At 38.2% G+C, this 17,613-nt stretch overlaps 1 protein-coding gene across 9 annotated transcripts in view; it reads left to right on the plus strand.

Moving 5' to 3' along the window:
• Positions 1-17,613, plus strand: part of SNX14 (sorting nexin 14) — a 67,795-nt gene that overhangs the window by 21,860 nt on the left and 28,322 nt on the right. For all 9 annotated transcript variants that reach the window (XM_086631318.1, XM_086631314.1, XM_086631315.1 and 6 more), the window contains 9 exons: positions 3,889-3,973; positions 6,187-6,343; positions 6,620-6,695; positions 7,684-7,728; positions 7,818-7,898; positions 8,043-8,157; positions 10,134-10,289; positions 10,570-10,694; positions 11,779-11,837. In XM_086631318.1, the coding sequence (XP_086487444.1) occupies positions 3,889-3,973; positions 6,187-6,343; positions 6,620-6,695; positions 7,684-7,728; positions 7,818-7,898; positions 8,043-8,157; positions 10,134-10,289; positions 10,570-10,694; positions 11,779-11,837 (899 nt within the window). The remainder of the gene's footprint in view (positions 1-3,888; positions 3,974-6,186; positions 6,344-6,619; positions 6,696-7,683; positions 7,729-7,817; positions 7,899-8,042; positions 8,158-10,133; positions 10,290-10,569; positions 10,695-11,778; positions 11,838-17,613) is intronic.

Consider the following 17,613-nt stretch of genomic DNA (forward strand, 5'->3'; position numbering starts at 1 on the left):
ATGTCAGGTTGGACATGGCTTTGAGCAGCCTGATCTAGTGCAAGATATGACCGCCCATGGTAGGGGGTTGGACTAGATGATCTTTGATGGTCTTTTGCAACCCAAACCATTTTATGATTCTATGATTCTTGCAAATGGATTTTTTTTTTTGCACCAGTGCAAGGCATTATTAAAACCTTAGGATGATCTTTTACCTGTCTTTTAGTGACGTAATCCAAGTGGAAACAATTTTGAGGGTTACTGAAAATGAACTATTAGAAAATTATTAGCAGTGTACCTCTCTGATAGCTTCTGCTTGCTTAACTTCTTTGAAGGAAGACAAGGTCCTTACCTTGTCTATAAAGAATATACTGTCAGTAAGTGGATAGTTTCCTATAAGAATTAGAACAGGTATGGTTCTTATATTAATGTAGTTCTTCAGAAACATTCTGAAGACTAAAAATTCAAATTTTTTATTCGCTATGTTTAATATATTAGCACATATACTCTGTTTTCTGGTAAAGTGCTTCAAGCGTGTTTTACAGGAACTGCTTCTAAATTTCTGGCTGTTCTAACCAGGAAGAGTTGCTACGTGAGTTTCCAGATTTGTTCAGTGCTGGTTGCTCTGTTGGAGCCACGACCATGAATGTGTGTCTTTTTTCCCTTGCTTAGTAACAGCAATATTTCCTGAGCTACAAATTGTCCGTGTACTCTGTCATGACTAATTAACAGCCTGATTATGTCCTTGTTACATATCAAATCCAGATGACTTTCTTGTTTAACTCAAGCATGTTACTTTTTAAAAAGAACATGGGGGAAGATCAGGAAATGTGTGTATAGCGCAGACATTATGTGGAGGTGTGAAAGTGAAAATCTAGAGCAAGGTCTTAAAATTTAATTTGGAGTGGTCATACGTGCAGGTGTTAGTTGCATTATTTATAGCTCCGTTGTTGATTCAGAAAATGATGATGTCTCCTCTATTAATCATGTTGTCTCAGACCAGTTATAGCATCTTTGAGTGAAGGATTAATTTACCATATCTGCCTTTGACAGTAATGAAGTAAATGTAATATATTAAATTCTGTGTATCTGAGTAGACAACATGTGCAACAAAAACTCAAGGCATGTACCAGTATTAAGCGCTAGCAGGGGAACTACAAAATAAAGGCCATCATAGAAATACTCTTTATAAATATTTGGATTTATTCGTATCCATCCTACAGAACAATATAATTTATTTTGTCTCTGTGTCAATCTCAAGCAAAAAGATACTCGTAGTAACTTTGTGTTTTGGAACAAAATTGAAACTTGGCATGCTCAGTCATGCAGGGGAACATGGTGTGTCACGCTATGTTATGCTATATTTTTCAGCCCATACTTTGTTTTTGCTGAACAAGTGTTTCTGTGTGTGCACGCTTCCATATACAGATTCAGACAGCCTGAACTAGTAGCTGTGATGCAAATACTACCAAAAACGTTGTGTGTAAAAGTCAGGATTGATATGCAAGTTGCAAATAAAATACTAACTTTTTTTTCATCTTGGGAATCCTAGTTTAAAGCTTCAGTAGTTGGCTGAAAAAGGTTATGATAGAATGTTTTATAGCTTTTCAGCTCTTGATACAGTGTCCTTTACAACCTCATTTGAAAAGATTGCAAAATAAAATAGTTTTACACCTTTGCCAAACAGCTGTACTTTGATTTGGATTTATTATTAAATGCTTGAAAGCAGTAGTTCTGGCTAATAGACATAAACCTTTTAAATTCAGGAACTGCTATGTGTAAGAAAAAACAGACTTTTTTTTTTTTAGGTTATATCTTTAGACTTTTTTTTTTTCCAAAGAATCTTCTACTTCTGAATTAAGACTTAAAATTATAAATTGTTTCAGTGAAAAGAATTCTGTTCAAGGCTGCCTGAGTGGATTTTTTTTGAGGCATGGTTGTTGAACAAAGTAGCAAGCACTTCAGGCCAGTCAGCTCTTAAGTATATGCTGAAATACTTCTCTCTCTCTTTTAAAAATCTAGATTTCCTTTGTGGCCTTTTCTGGGTTGGTTATGGGTTTTGAAGGGAAAGTGAAGGGTTTCCCATTGTGTGGTGTGGTGTAGATAGATGGCCTTGCACCTGGTTGAAATTTTTTTCAAAAGCCAATAGTGTCTACTACAGTGTCGATAACAATTTGCTTGCTGTGCTCTTTGACTTAACCTCTGCAGGAATAAACACTCCGCTATCCTGATGTGCCATAGGAAACTCTTGACTTGTTGGCATTAGTGTTGAAATGTGAGTCCCAAAGGGCAGGGTTTCCCTTGATGAGCAGAAGCTCCTACTTTCTTGCTTGTAAACAGGAGTTGCCCTTAATTTGGTTAGTTACTTTTAGGCCATTCTAGTCAATTGTACTAGCTTCTCTGGGCTGGCCAGGTCAGGTCGTAGCTGTGCACCTCAAGCATTACTGGGCAGTGTGCAGGAACACATGCTATTCTCCTTGTATGAATAAAAGAGCAGCTTTTCTCTCAGCTCTGGTGGCCTTTGCAATTACACTGTCTCTTGTCTGGCAAGAAGCACTTTTATGCTTCTGTATTATTACTTAAGGTCTCTATTTGACTTAGTATTGAGAAAGGACACACTCCATTAGGAAAGAAACTTGTTCAGAAGTCTTAAATTTTGAACACTTGCAACTGCATGTTTCTGCTTCTCTGAGATGTCTTTTGTTCTTGCTTAAAATAAAGGGCTTGCAAAGTGTAAATCAGTTTCTAGATAAGTTTCTGTGGAGACTACTGAAGCTGGTAAAGAAGAATCCATTGAAACTATACAGGCTGGGGACTGGCTGGCTGTGGAGAGAAGCTCTGCTCCAAAGGATGTGGCCCCGTGGTAGACAGTAAGCTGAATATGAGCCAGCAGCATGTAGTGGCGGCAAAAAACACCAACAGCGTCCTGGGCTGTATTAACAGGAGCAGAGTCAGTCAGTCAAGGAGGGTGACTATCTGCCTTGACTTGGTGCTCTTTAGACAGCATCTAGGATACTGCATCCAGTTTCGGACTCCCTGTTACAAAAGAGACGTTGATAGAGTAGAGAAGGTTCAACCAAGGGGCTACCAAGATGGTTGGGACTGGAGCGTTTGACCTGTGAGGAGGTGACTGTCTTCGTCTCAGGAGGTTTTCAGCACCAGGATGGATACAGCCCTGAGCACCCTAATCTGAGCCTGCTTTGAGCAGGAGGTCAGGCTAAGGCACCCTGAGGGTCCATTTGTACTTGAATTGTTCTGTAATTCTCCTTTCAGTTTCATAGCCATCAAGGAAAGTATAAATGCAGCATTCTAATACTCTAAATGTAATCCTTGATTAAATCATAAGTGCTTTTTGTTCAGCTTATGATCACGTGATACTGTTGTTGGCACTAATGGTTGTCTTGACTCAAATTTTTTTTTCATTCTGCCATCACCTGCACTGTGACTTTTTTTTTTTCTGCATATACACATAGAGAGAAGGGGTCTGCTTTGCTTTTAGTCCTTGTGGACATGAGTGCCAAGGCTTAAATTACACAAGTACTAGAAGCAGAGCATAGTGAACTTGCTTTTGTTGGTGATCAAATCTTCATGTAGAACTAGGCTTCATATACTGTGACTTGGAAGTCAAGCTGTATTACTGTAATTATTACAATGGAAGAATCGTAATGGGAACAAGTTGACGATAAATGTGTTAACAGTATTGTTTATGGAATGATGTATGCTTTGTCCAGAAGAATGAGCATACTGTCAGTTCATCTAGAGAATTCATGGGTTGGTTCTTAAGAGCTCGTTTTATGGTTAGAATGGGGACATATAAGCAAATAAATATGTTTGATAGTTGTTGTCTGTAATAAATTTTGGGAAAAAAAAGTAGAACAATTCTTTTTTTATTTTAAAACTACTCTTTAGGTGGATATTCCAACTGTTGTAACAAAGAAAATGCTCAAGGCAGCAATGAAACACATCGAAGTGATAGCCAAGGCCAGGCAGAAAGGTAATGTAAAGACTTAATACGTTGTCAGTTTCAAAGGGCAAGTACAAACGTTTATTTTTTGTTATTATATTTGCTAAATGTTTTTATCCTCGCTGCCTTCTCTTTAAAAAAAGCAATCCTTTTGCGTTTTTCCTGTGGAGGTATCAAAGACAAATAGGGGAAAAAGTTATATTACAAATAATCTCTCAGTTTTGATTTTCATTTCCCCACGTTGAAAATACTAAATTTCTTTCTCTGTTTGGTAAGCAGAAATGTGTTTTTTATGTACTCAGAGCAGTCAAGGTCATTTAGCAACGCTGCCTGAAGTTTTTTCCGCCATATTCCAGATGAGCAATTATAAGTGAAAGAATTTGCATGTCCGTGCATTGTACTGTGACTAACTCTTACAGCTGGAATGATTTCACATCTGCACACGAACGCAAGCAGTTAGTGGAGTTGTTCAGTATATTGAGAAGTTAGGTGTATGTTTATAAGCCATGGAGAGACTTTGAGCAGTAGTGTATTTAATTGTTATCCAAATAAAAATATCTTCACAAGCCTAATGTAAAAATTATATTGAAACTGCACATTGAAGGAATGTTTGGAAAGTAGAACACTTGCTGTTGGAAAATAGTTTTTTTGTTTGGTTGTTGTTTTTTTTTTACTGGCTGTGTTCCACAATGCTGTATCTACTAAATGTGGTTTCATTCAGCTTTTAAGCATAGATGTTTGCTTTCACTTGAGTCATGAACTTTCCTCCCTTCTCTCAAAACATCTACTTGATATCCATAAATACATGCCATTGATCCTATGAGTAGTGGATATGAATAGTGAGACATAGTAGGATCACATTAGATGTTTTTCATGGCACAACAACAATTTCAAGATATTAGATTATCTTGCAGTGCTGTTTATGCCAAATTTCATGTTTCCTTTGATTTCTACTGAGGAGTTGGAAACATTTTTCTATAGCAGCAAAGAACTGGATTGTAAATGTACGGCATTGAAAATATAGCTATTTTTTTCAGTGTTTTAAAGGAAAAGACTTGTTCCCTGAAGGCAGGGATGTGAAGTAGCAGCCGAAAAGTACTTTTAGTAGTGCTTTCTAGTAGATGTTACTAAACCAGCCACCTGTAATACATGGTTCAGAGGCAGCTTTCAGGCCTTGCTTTGGTTGCTAGATGGGCCTAGCCTTTTCTGTTTGTTTTCTATATTGTTTTTCAAATGATTGCTTTAGGGGGCATTTCCTTTTTTCCTACTCTTCTTACCTTGATGTCTCTTAGCAGTTCCTCGCTATTTGCAGAGACACCTCCGTGATTCATTGCCTGTCTTTGCCAGAGAGCGCATTCCTTCTCTCTGCTTTTAGTGGCACTAACTAGGCAGATTTATCAGGCAATATACTTTACTGCATCCTCCGTATCAGCTGATGCCACTCGTGGCTCTTGGTTCTAGCGGGCTTCTGTACTAAATTCAATATGCTGGAAACAAGCTTTAACCTTCTAGATAACAGATATGTATTAGGTACCTGACCTGTGCCTGGTGCAGTTCTTGGCATGGGGCTGTTCCAGATCGCTAGTGCAGCTAAATGTTATTTGTTAAAGTTCAGTTCTTGCCTTTGAAGTGATTTGAAGGAATATAACACTGTTGCTTCTAATTAATATGTGCAGTTTTTAATCTGACAAAGCACCTATTCTTTCAACCCCATACAGCTACTTAGAAGAGGCAATGCTTTTGCAGATCCCCACACTGGTTTTGGTTTGATTTATGCTGTGTTTAAAATATGTTTCTTCATGTTTGTTTCAAAATATTTTAAACAGGAAACAGATATAATAGGATTTAATGAAAGTTTAAGTTTACATTGATTTCAAATTGTGTTGTAGGCAAGTCAATAGGTAGAAGCCCAATAAATGGGAGACCATGAAGGAGATCAGGAATAAAGCAAGCAGAGGCAGACTTTGGGCATTCAATAATTATAAATGAGAGAACATTCTGGAAACCGTGCAAACTGCAATTGTTTAGTGAAGGAATTCTTATTTGCATGTGAGGTTTTATTTTCACATAGCCACGCTTCAAAGTCTAAGCCAAGGTTCTTTTGTAAAGTTTGAACATTGTATCCCTTTGGCAGTTGTGTATGTACTAAAAGTATTAACTTTTTAGTTAATGAAAAGCAATTGCCTCTTATTTCACAATAGGAAAAAGCTGACACAACTTGTAATACTGTTTTTTACTTGCAGTAAAAAATGCAGAATTTTTACAGCAAGCTGCTTTAGAAGAATACGGACCAGAACTCCATGTTGCTTTGAGAAGCCGAAGAGATGAACTTCACTACTTAAGAAAACTTACTGAACTTCTTTTTCCTTATATTTTGCCCCCAAAGTCAACAGAATGCAGGTATAGAAATTATTTAGAATTGTATTCTTTAAAGTTTTAATCTGCATACTATGTAATACGATAATTTTGGGATGTGAAAGAATGAACTCCAAAGTCATCCTCCTCATGCCTCCTTTTTATCCCTTTGCTTATGAGTTTTTTGATTGGTCTTAAAAATATTCTAGCACCCCTAAGGTATTATTAAATACTAAAATATTTCCCAGTAAAATATAATGGCATTGGAAACTTCACTTAGAAAATTATGTAATGTAGTATTTTTTTTTTTCTCCTTTTCAGATCCCTGGCTCTTCTCATAAGAGAGATTCTGCCTGGTTCTGTTTTCCTTCCGTCAATGGATTTCTTAGCTGATCCTGTAAGACTTTGGAGCACAGGAATAATCTTAATTTATTCAGTATTACTGTTTTCCTACTAAGTATGTATGTGGTTTTTACAAGGGTATATAGTGATAAGACAAGAGGCAATGGCTTTAAACTGAAAGAGGGGAGATTTAGATTAGATACAAGGAAGAAATTCTTGACTCTGAGAGTGGTGAGACACTGGAACAGGTTGCCCAGAGGAGTTGTGGATGCCCCATCCCTGGCAGTGTTCAAGGCCAGGTTGGATGAGGCTTTGAGCAACCTGGTGTAGTGGAGGGTTTCCCTGCCCATGGCAAGGGGGTTGGAACAAGATGATCTTTGAGGTCCCTTCCAACCCAAACCATTCTATGATTCTATGGTAAAGCAAATGATGCACAGTGACTTACTTCCTGTGGATTTTGACTGGGTAAAAGAAAAAGAAATTTAAACAAATTTAAATTTAAACATTTAAACAAGGGCTCAATTACTTGAACTCTAGCTATATTATCTTTGCAGCAGTGTAAGTAAACCAGCCTTTTTTGCAGCTGTAAGGAAATAAATTTTTTTGTCCTTAATTCTGCAAGTAAGAGGGCATTTATTTCTGAAGATGGAGCACTGCCGTCTTTGAATTTATTTATGCATGTATTTTAATAGGCAGAATTGCAATACTTATGAAAGTATCACCTAGCTCTATGCAAAATGTACTATAGCTCTGGAAGTATTAGTAGTTCATTAGATCTGCACTAACAGTAGAAATACTTTGTAGAGCTTTTGTCCACTGGCTAAAGAATGTGCAGGTCTCTTCAGCAATTCTGTGACTTGAAAATACTTGAAGAGACCGTTAAAGTTGAAGGTTAATTCTCAAACATGTGTTGCCAGGCTTTGTTTTTTTCAAAGTATTAATATATTCACAGTTTAAACTTGGGCATGACATAGTAGTGAAATGATTTTCATCTAATTTGTTGAGTTTCTGTAATACTAATTTTGTATTGTGTTTTCCGGCAGGACACTGTCAATCATTTGCTGCTGATCTTCATTGATGATAGTCCAGTAAGTACTGACAAAATTAAGAGTAGTAATTTGTTCACCCGTTAAAGAAGCTTTCTTACCCAATTGTTTCTCGTCATTTTTTTCTGCAGCCTGAGAAAGCAACTGAACCTACTTGTTCATTGGTTCCATTCCTTCAGAAATTTGCAGAGCCAAGAAATAAAAAACCATCTGTAAGCAAAGGCAGCATTTATTTCCTTACCTGTTTTGAAAAAGTCTTTTACTTTCCTTGCTGTTTTTGTTCTACAATTCTGTGTATTATTTATGTACTCACTGAAATTTTGAAAATTGGCTGACGGCATTTTTAACCGACTAAGGTCCTGAAACTGGAGCTGAAGGAGATCAGAGATCAGCAAGACCTTTTATTTCGGTTTATGAACTTCCTGAAACAGGAAGGGGCAGTCCATGTGCTGCAGTTCTGCCTGACTGTAGGTAAGATTGCATACGTGTGCTGTGGTGTATGTGGTGATCTTTAAAAGCTTTAAGCGTTTGCATGTTGAAGTTAATATTCAACCTCAGAACTAGGCAGCATTGTTAAGCAAGAGATTCCCTTTCAGGATCTGTGTTCACTTAGTTTAATATGGACTGATTCTTGAATGCTAATCTTAGCAACATTCATGTTGGTGTGGACTTAATTGTGGTCTTAATTGTATTTCTGCTTATTGATAAAAGTTGTATGTTTTAAAATAGAATATTGTAAGAAAAAAGTTCTGGCCACTAATACAAAGTACAGCTGCCTTTTTTTAATATGTGATTACTAAAATATTTTTAAAATGAACTGTTCATCATCAAAAGCTTCTCATGTTTTTAGCTCTAAAATTCTGATTTCTGTAAAGAACAGAAACATAACAGGAACATTAAAGGCACTGAAACCTTCTATTCAGTAACCTGTTCCTTGGTTGTGAAGCGTGCATTTGGTTTTACCATTGCAGAAGTGTTGTTTGAAAAGCCTTCTGCTTGCTAGTGATAAGGTTTTCTGTGAAGTTTCTGAAAGTTAGAGTGGTTTATTTCAAGTTTTTTTGTCAACTAGTAGCTAATTACTGGCTTACCAAAATAGTGTTGGTTTTTGGTTTTAGTAAACAAGTATTTCTGTGTTGCATAGGAAATAATGGGTGTGTCTTCATGTTCCAAGCCCATACATGTATCAGGAAGATGTGAAATTAAATTAGGCAGACTTTATCTCATAAAATGCTGCAGAAATCGTTAATAATTACATAAGAGAAATATCAATAATATCAATATAAAATAGAGAAATATCAATAATATCTGTGCTTCTTATGTGCCTTCCAAACATGGAATAATAATAACAGATAATCCTTCCAAACATGTTGACTTTTTATCAGAAAAACTCTTCTCCTCCCCAAAAATCCAACAACACGATTACCTGTTCAGTGCTGGTGGTACCTGCAGGGGATTCTAAGCTGACCCTTAGAGCAGCTTCCTCTAGCAGGAAAGTTACTCAAACTGTGGCTGTTGCCCATGATCTAATGTTTCTTGTGGGTAACCTCAGCATTTTCTTCCTTCGAAACTTTCTCATAGGTGGCAAATCTATATATTAACTTCTAAAACAAAAACCAAGATTTAGATCTTTCAAGTTATGCTGTCCCTAACTGTCTACTGTACGTGATTCTTCACTTGATAGAAACATTTTGGATAAGAAACACTTACTGAGGAAAATAAACAAACAAAAAAAAAACCACGAGAAGGGTCTTGTTGGATTTTTTCTGAAGAAGTTAGTTTTTGTCTATAAATTGAAAAATGAAACAAACACTTCTTTTATTTTCCCTTCTTTCTGGCCAGTAGTCTTGCATTAATAGGATGAGCCAATAAATCAAGTAGGATTGCACAATAATTGTGCTGAATAGAATTTTTATTTTGTCAGGGGAAGTTCATTCTCAGTTAGTCTGATATTAAAGATGATATTGAAAATATGATGGATTTGGTTTTAGGAATGAAATAGCAGCAGAATAGGCCGATGACTAGTATAAAGGGCTACTGGAGCTCTGCGTGTGTTTAGCATGAACTGGAAATAATGCTAAAAACCCCTGTGATTTACAATTTGGTAATTTAAGAAGAATTATTCTTCTTAATCATTAATTTCTTTGTGAAAGAAATCATTTTTCTACTTCATTCTTCTGCCAGCAACAGCTACATGGATTTATCCTTAGTGTGATAAGGAATAATTAGTTTTAATTGCAATATATAATTTAGTAATAATTTTACTTAAAAATCTGAATTATAGTTAATAAGAAGGCAGCTACCTTATTATCTGAGATTTTGAGGTGTCTTCTGTTTCTGTTCATTTTAAAGTTTTACAAATTATTACATGTGGTGGAAAATGAGTTGATGTTATAGGTCACTTCAAGATGCTGTTTGTTTGCCAAGATACTTTTTCTTTTACTTCTCAGAGGAATTCAATGACCGAATTTTACGACCAGAACTGTCAGATACTGAAAAGATGTCTCTTCATGAGGAAGTACAGAAAATTTACAAAACTTACTGTTTGGATGAAAGTATTGACAAAATTAGATTTGACCCTTTTATTGTGGAAGAGATTCAAAGAAGTAAGTTTAAATTTGAAATGAATAATTTACACTGGAATTTAAACAACATTCTGTATTAAAATGAAGACTAATTCTTTTAAATATGGTCAATCTTCACTTTTGTCATAGTTTTAAAAATTGTTACCCCCTTGCTATATTGTGCTTAAGCCTTATTTTGTCACTTTATTTCTGTTTTTTGTCAGACTTACAGTAGCTTGCAAAGCAATCGCAAACTCAGACTAGAAAACAGACTTTATATGCCCATATATCTATCTATTTATATTCAGTATTTTTTTTATAGTTGCTGAAGGTCCTTATATAGATGTTGTGAAACTTCAGACTATGAGGTGTCTTTTTGAAGCTTATGAGCATGTACTTTCTCTACTCGAGAACGTTTTTACTCCTATGTTCTGTCACAGTGATGAGGTAAGTGTGAAAGATTTGAAGAGTAGCCTTAAAGCAAGATTGTGGTTTTTTTTTTTATGATACCCTATTTACAACAGTCATGTGTATGTGAAACTGAAAAATATGTCTTCATTTTCCACTTTAGTTAGCATGCCAGAGTTGGGATGAATCTCAGCAAGAAAACTGAATTTATTCTCGTTCAACACAACATCAATAGAATAATAAAAAAACAACTCTTAATTTTTGATGTAACAATTTGTGTATATCACTGCTATTACAAAATCCTCTCCACCACTTCTTTTATGATTGCAAATTTGATGCAAAAGTAATCTGCATGACAGACATAGAACACTTTTAAGAATCTCTTTATTTACTTTTTAAAATATAATGATACTAAGAGAAAGAGACAAACGTATTTAGATGCCTTCAGCCTTATGAATTCTGGCAGCTAAAAGGCGGGTGTCTGTTTTCAGGAAGGTCATTCAAAGCATTTGAGGTTGTTCTATGATTGGGTTCTCAATGCAAGTTTTAAAAAAAAATATATAAAATCCCTACACTGGGATAACAGCTGCCTAAAGCCTTCTAGTAGGAAACGCTTTAAACACAAGGATGAGTCCGAATTCTTGTCTCTTTTAGAGTTTGTGTGTGTAAATCAGGTTGCGTGTTAAACTTCTCACATTTATTTGAGGCAGAATATATTGACTTGTCCTGGGAATGGGTAATTACCTTACTTGGCATTATTCTTGATAAAGTGCATTTCTCAAAAATGGTATTGATGGTCATCTTTCTTGTAATAGCTGTAATGCTTTGAGTGCTTGTTTTTTTTTTTAACAAGGAGGAGACAAGGATTTTGGTGCTTAATTTTAATTTGATTTCTGTTTTTGTTTTTTAATCCCAAGACTATGTAGAGTAAAATAAGTAGTCCTGGAAACATGTATTGCAAATTTGATCTGTCGTTTTCCAGATGAATATTGTAACTGCTAGATGATGGTCAGTTGGCCTTTTACTTCTGGTTTTGTTTCCGGAATTTTGCAATGTCATGGCATAGTAGCCCTTACCTCAGTTAGTCCAGTGTTTTCCTTGATACCTTATTTTTCTGTTGTAGTACTTCAGACACCTTTTAAGAGGAGCAGAGTCACCAACACGCAATTCAAAGTTTAACAGGTAGGTATGGTAGAATGTTTAAGTGGTTTTCTTTTGGTTTTGAGTTAAGTGTCAAAATGTTAAACTGTAGGAATTTTACTACTGCCTGCTACTAATTTGACTAAATTTTTAGCTCTACTTTTTTTTTTTTAATGGACAAATTACATATGGAAGGAGCAAGCAATATTATACAAGATATCTTTTTGCTTTGAAGGGTTTTACATTAAAGAATTTAGAATGTAATTTAGATCTCAACATTTGAGAAGAAGGAAGGGAAAGATGAATGTGCAGTGAGAATAAGATAACGTGGAAATAAAGTGGTGATTTAATTGACTGTATATATGAATACCATTTTGTTGATGCAAAGCTTAGTCGTCTTGGATTTCAGGTCTTACAGGGATAGGTACAGTGTACCCTGTGTCTAACCAACCTGGTCATGCAGTGGGAATCTCCTCTTGTTGTGACAGGGAGGATTTGCCACTTCTCCTTGGTGAAATGTGTTTTCCGTCCCTCAGGTCTCCTCATGCATTGCAGAAACATAGCATCAGAAGCCTTGTTTCTGGGTTTGGTCTATATACTTACAGACCACCTCCAGGCTCCTTAAGGCCTGTGGAGAAGAAGAGCATCTCCTTTGGTGTGGATGGGTGATCTTCCACTGTGGGGCTGGGTTGAGTAAGCTTGAGGTCTCATCATTTCTTGTCTTTCATTTTGTGCTGGATGGCTCAGTCATAGACTAGCCCAACTGAATTGCTCTTACAGTCTAGCCAAAAGACGGAAAACTTCAGTGAGACAGCCTTTAATTTAGATAGGCTTTCTTTCTTGGTAGGAAATAAGATCCACGGTACTGTGGAAAATGCTAGTGTTTATCATCTTAGATTGCTCTTCTAGAGAAGCAACAGCGATTTATTTAACTTTTTCTGTTTTCATTAGAGATACACCGAACAGCAGCCCTCTTGATTTGCAGCCTACTAGGAGATGCATTATTGTGAGATGCCTTTCTCCCCTGCTAACTTTCTTCAAAAACTACATGACCGTTCTCTTTAGTATATGTCCATCTGTGACATCTGTTATGTGGTCTTTATAGCTCTTGTAGATCTAGGACTCAAGCTTTAGTGTAGTGCTTTTTCAGAATGGTGCTGACAAGCTTCTGTTTTTAGCAAAGAGTCATGGAGGGCAACTAGATCAAACTGCGTTTCTCCCCTACGTGATACTCTACTAGGAATGGTGACCTTGAAACACACTCTGGCTTCTGTTGAAGATGGCTACAGGGTTTCATCCAGACCTTTAAACCTGCCTTCTGGTAGCTCTCCCAAAATTATTCATGTCAAGGGTTGAAAGTATCCTGTCATACACTTCTTAAATCTGGTTAAAGTATGAAAACATTTAGGTCATCTCCTTGGTGCTTTGCTTTCCAAAAGAGAAAGGGTGAAATTACAGACAGTCTCTACTTGGAGTTTTTGAAATACATCTCTGGCTATAAAACGAGCAAATTTTGTTTGGAGACTGTGGCAACATATTCCCCTGGCATTTAAACAGCATCTATAGCATTACTAAAAATGTGTCTGATTTACATTTTATAACAATTTAAATGTCTTGAGTATATATGGTAGTTTATGATACGAGATACTGTATGTTCCTGAAGTAGTGCCTCAGTGATTATTTCCATAAATAAACAAAGGTCCTATATAAAAGTAGCTTGCCTGTTGCTTTGGAGTTTTCCCTCTTCAGAATCTGGTCACTGCTGAGGGGAAAAAAAAAAAAAGGTTACTTACAGAATTATTCCAGATGTTCTTCATGTGCACACACCTTATCCTGCCTTCTCTTCCCTATTCTAGTATTAGTTCCAGTTGAGAGAAATTATATGCAAATAAATGAGTTTAGTTTTCCATATTTTTGATGCTTTGCTAGGGTTACTGTGTGTGTATTGCATAAATACTGCTGGTTGAAAAGTCAGATCAAGTAGAAGATATGAAATCCCAGTGGAAGATACCTGTGGGTAATGTGTTGAAAGATTTTGCTTATTGTAAGATAAGAAAATTATAGAGCAGTTTCTAGAAAATAAGAGTGGGAAAGCAGGAAGAAGTGGCTGTCTGTGTAATTTCTGGTTTGGATCACTTCTTTGAACAAAATAATCATAGCTTTTTGTACATAAGTAGAGCAAATAATGTGCTATGAAAACTACTAAGGTAACTACTCCTCTTGTTATCCGGGGAAACTATGACATAGTTGCCATCACTGAAACATGATGGGATGACTCATATAACTGGAGTGCTACCATGGATGGCTACAAGCTCTTCAGGAGGGATAGGAGAGGTAGAAGGGGTGGTGGGGTTGCCCTGTATGTAAGGGAAGGTCTAAACTGTTTAGAGTTAAATGTTGGGGATGACTTGGTAGAATGTCTGTGGGTGAAAATCAAAGGGGGGCCTGTGAAGGCGGATATGGTAGTAGGAATCTGCTACAGGCCACCCTATCAGGACAGTGAGACTGATGAGCTATTCTTTAAACAACTGGGGGAAGTCTCGCGCTCACTAGCCCTTGTCCTTATGGGTGACTTTAACCTACCTGATGTCTGTTGGAAGTATAACATGGCAGTCAGGAAACAGTCTAGGCAGTTCCTGCAGAGTGTGGAGGACAACTTCCTATCACAACTGGTCAGTGAACCGACTAGAGAAGGAGCTCCCCTAGACCTGCTGTTTGTGAACAGAGAAGGTCTTGTGGGAGATGTGAAGGTTGGAGGACGCCTGGGGCATAGTGACCACGAGATAATAGAATTCTCAATTCTAGGGGAAGTTAGGAGGGGGAACACTAAAACGGCCAAGCTGGACTTTGGGAGAGCTGACTTTGGGCTGTTTAGAAGTCTGGTTAACAAAGTCCAATGGGAGATAGCTCTCAAGGGTAAGGGGGCGCAGGAGGGATGGTTACTATTCAAAAAGGAAATTCTGGAGGCACAGGAGCGAGCTGTCCCTGTGTGCCAGAAGTCGAGCCGCCGGGGTAGAAAACCAGCTTGGATGACAAAGGAGATTTGGGAACATCTCAAAAGAAAAAGGGATGTCTGTAAGTCTTGGAAGAATGGGCAGGCATCCAGGAATCAATACAGGGAGGAAGTTAGGACATGTAGGGAGATAATCAGGGGGGCAAAAGCCCAATTGGAATTTAGACTAGCCTACTCCGTAAGGAACAACAAAAAGTCCTTTTATAAATATATTAATAACAAAAGGAGGGCTAAAGATCACCTCCAGCCCCTACTGGACTCAGGGGGTACGTTAGTCACTAGGGATGAGGACAAGGCTGAGGTCCTTAATGCCTTCTTTGCCTCAGTCTTTAATAATAAGGTCAGCAGTTCCCAGGTGAGCTGGCCTTCGGTGTCTGAGTGCAGGGAGGGAGAGCAAATCGAAGCTCCTGTGATCCAAGAGGAACGGGTCAAGGATCTGCTCCTTCGGCTGGATGCCCACAAGTCTATGGGGCCTGATGGTATCCACCTGAGAGAGCTGGCGGATGTCATTGCCAAACCCCTGTCCATTATCTTTGGGCAGTCTTGGCTCACTGGGGAAGTTCCGCTGGACTGGAGGCTGGCGGATGTTACCCCCATTTGCAAAAAAGGGCGGAAGGAGGATCCGGGGAACTACAGGCCTGTCAGTCTGACCTCGGTGACGGGCAAAGTCATGGAACAGGTTATCTTGAGTGCTGTTAATGAGCACATACAGGTTAACTGGGTGATCAGGCCCAGTCAACATGGGTTTATGAAAGGCAGGTCTTGCCAATCAAACCTGATCACCTTCTATGACAGGGTGACCCACCCGGTTGACAAGGGAAGGGCTGTGGATGTAGTTTTCCTTGACCTCAGTAAAGCCTTTGATACAGTTTCTCATAGTGTTCTGGTTGAGAAACTGATAACTGCTGGCCTGGATAGGCACACCCTCCTTTGGGTTAAAAACTGGCTGGATGGCCGGGCCCAAAGAGTGGTGGTAAATGGGGCTAAATCCGGCTGGAGGCCGGTCACCAGTGGGGTTCCCCAGGGCTCAGTGCTGGGTCCAGTTCTGTTGAACATCTTTATCAATGACCTGGATGAGGGGATTGAATGTACCCTCAGTAAATTTGCGGACGACACCAAGCTGGGAGGCTGTGTCGATCTGCTCGAGGGTAGGGAGGCCCTTCAGAGGGATTTGAACAGACTGGATCGTTGGGCTGAGGCCAATGGCATGAGCTTTAATAAGGCCAAGTGCAGAGTCCTTCACTTGGGGTATAAAAACCCCAAGCATCGCTATAGGCTCGGGGAGGAGTGGCTGGAGAGCTGCCTGGCGGAGAAGGACCTGGGGGTGTTGGTTGACTACCGGCTTGATATGAGCCAGCAGTGTGCCCAGGTGGCCAAAAAGGCCAATGGGATACTGGCGTGTATAAAGAATAGTGTGACCAGCAGGAGCAGGGAAGCGATCCTGCCACTGTACTCGGTACTGGTGAGGCCGCACCTGGAATATTGTGTCCAGTTTTGGGCCCCTCGCTTTAAGAGAGATATTGAGCTCCTGGAGCGAGTCCGAAGAAGGGCGACTAAACTGGTCAAGTTTAGTCGATGATCTAGTTTTTTTGATGATCTACTTGAGGATATGGTTTAATGGGGATTAGGGATGGTTGGACTCGATGATCTCTAAGGTCTTTTCCAACCTAGAAATCTATTAATCTATGAATCTATGAATCAAGGGGCTGGAAAATAAAACTTATGAGGAGCGGCTGAGGGAGTTGGGCTGTTTAGCCTGGAGAAGAGGAGGCTGAGGGGAGACCTGATTACAGCCTACAAATACTTGAAAAAAGATGGTGGGGAGGTGGGGGAAGGGCTCTTTACATTAGTGTTGGGTGATAGAACAAGAGGAAATGGGTATAAGCTTAGTCAGGGGAGATTCAAGTTGGATGTTAGGAAGTATTTCTTCTCTGAAAGGGTTGTCAGCCACTGGAATAGGCTGCCCAGGGAGGTGGTTGAGTCCCCATCTCTGGATGTGTTTAAGAATAGGGTGGATGATCTACTTGAGCATATGGTTTAATGGGGATTAGGAATGGTTGGACTCGATGATCTCTAAGGTCTTTTCCAACCTAGAAATCTATGAAATGAAATCTATGAAATAGATGAGAGATGAGAAGTCCCAAGTATTTCTAGGGTGTAAAGAAGTCACACTGAGGATAATCTGATGACTTGATAACTAGCAGTGGTTGTCAACAGTATTTTCCACCCAATGCTTAATGTATGCGGCCAATGAAAACTAGTGTTTTAAGTTTCAATTCTGGCGACTTAATTTTGGGTGTATGGAAGAGAGGACAAGAATTCTCTCTCCCTTCTCATATTTATGTATTTATAATACATTACTACAATACTTAAAGGTATTCCGTGTTGGAAGTCCTACAAAAAAAGAAAAGCCATTATGTGATATAAACTGCCAGATTCCTGGATAGCTGTATATCTGCCTTGATTTTCTACACACCATGACCACATATAGAAATAGACACATCCTGATTTCTAATCATTGGGATAGCAATAAAATTAAAACAAGAAGAATATTAACAATTTTGGGGAGTAGTTAGGAGTAAAACCCACAGAAGTAAATCTGCAAACAGTTGTACACAATGTGATTGTTTGTCACCTTCAGTTCCAACTTGGTAGGATGTTTCCCGTTTCACAGTTAACATGACTAAAGACAGTGTTAAGATGCCTTAGAATAAATTTCTCTTGTAAAACAAAATCTAAAATTTGAATATTTTAATCTCATATAAGTTTGTCCAAAATTCATTAGCTCTAGTGAATTGAAGTCAT

This window comes from Tauraco erythrolophus, chromosome 2, assembly GCF_009769465.1.
Source record: "Tauraco erythrolophus isolate bTauEry1 chromosome 2, bTauEry1.pri, whole genome shotgun sequence".
NCBI classification, from domain to species: Eukaryota; Metazoa; Chordata; class Aves; order Musophagiformes; family Musophagidae; genus Tauraco; species Tauraco erythrolophus.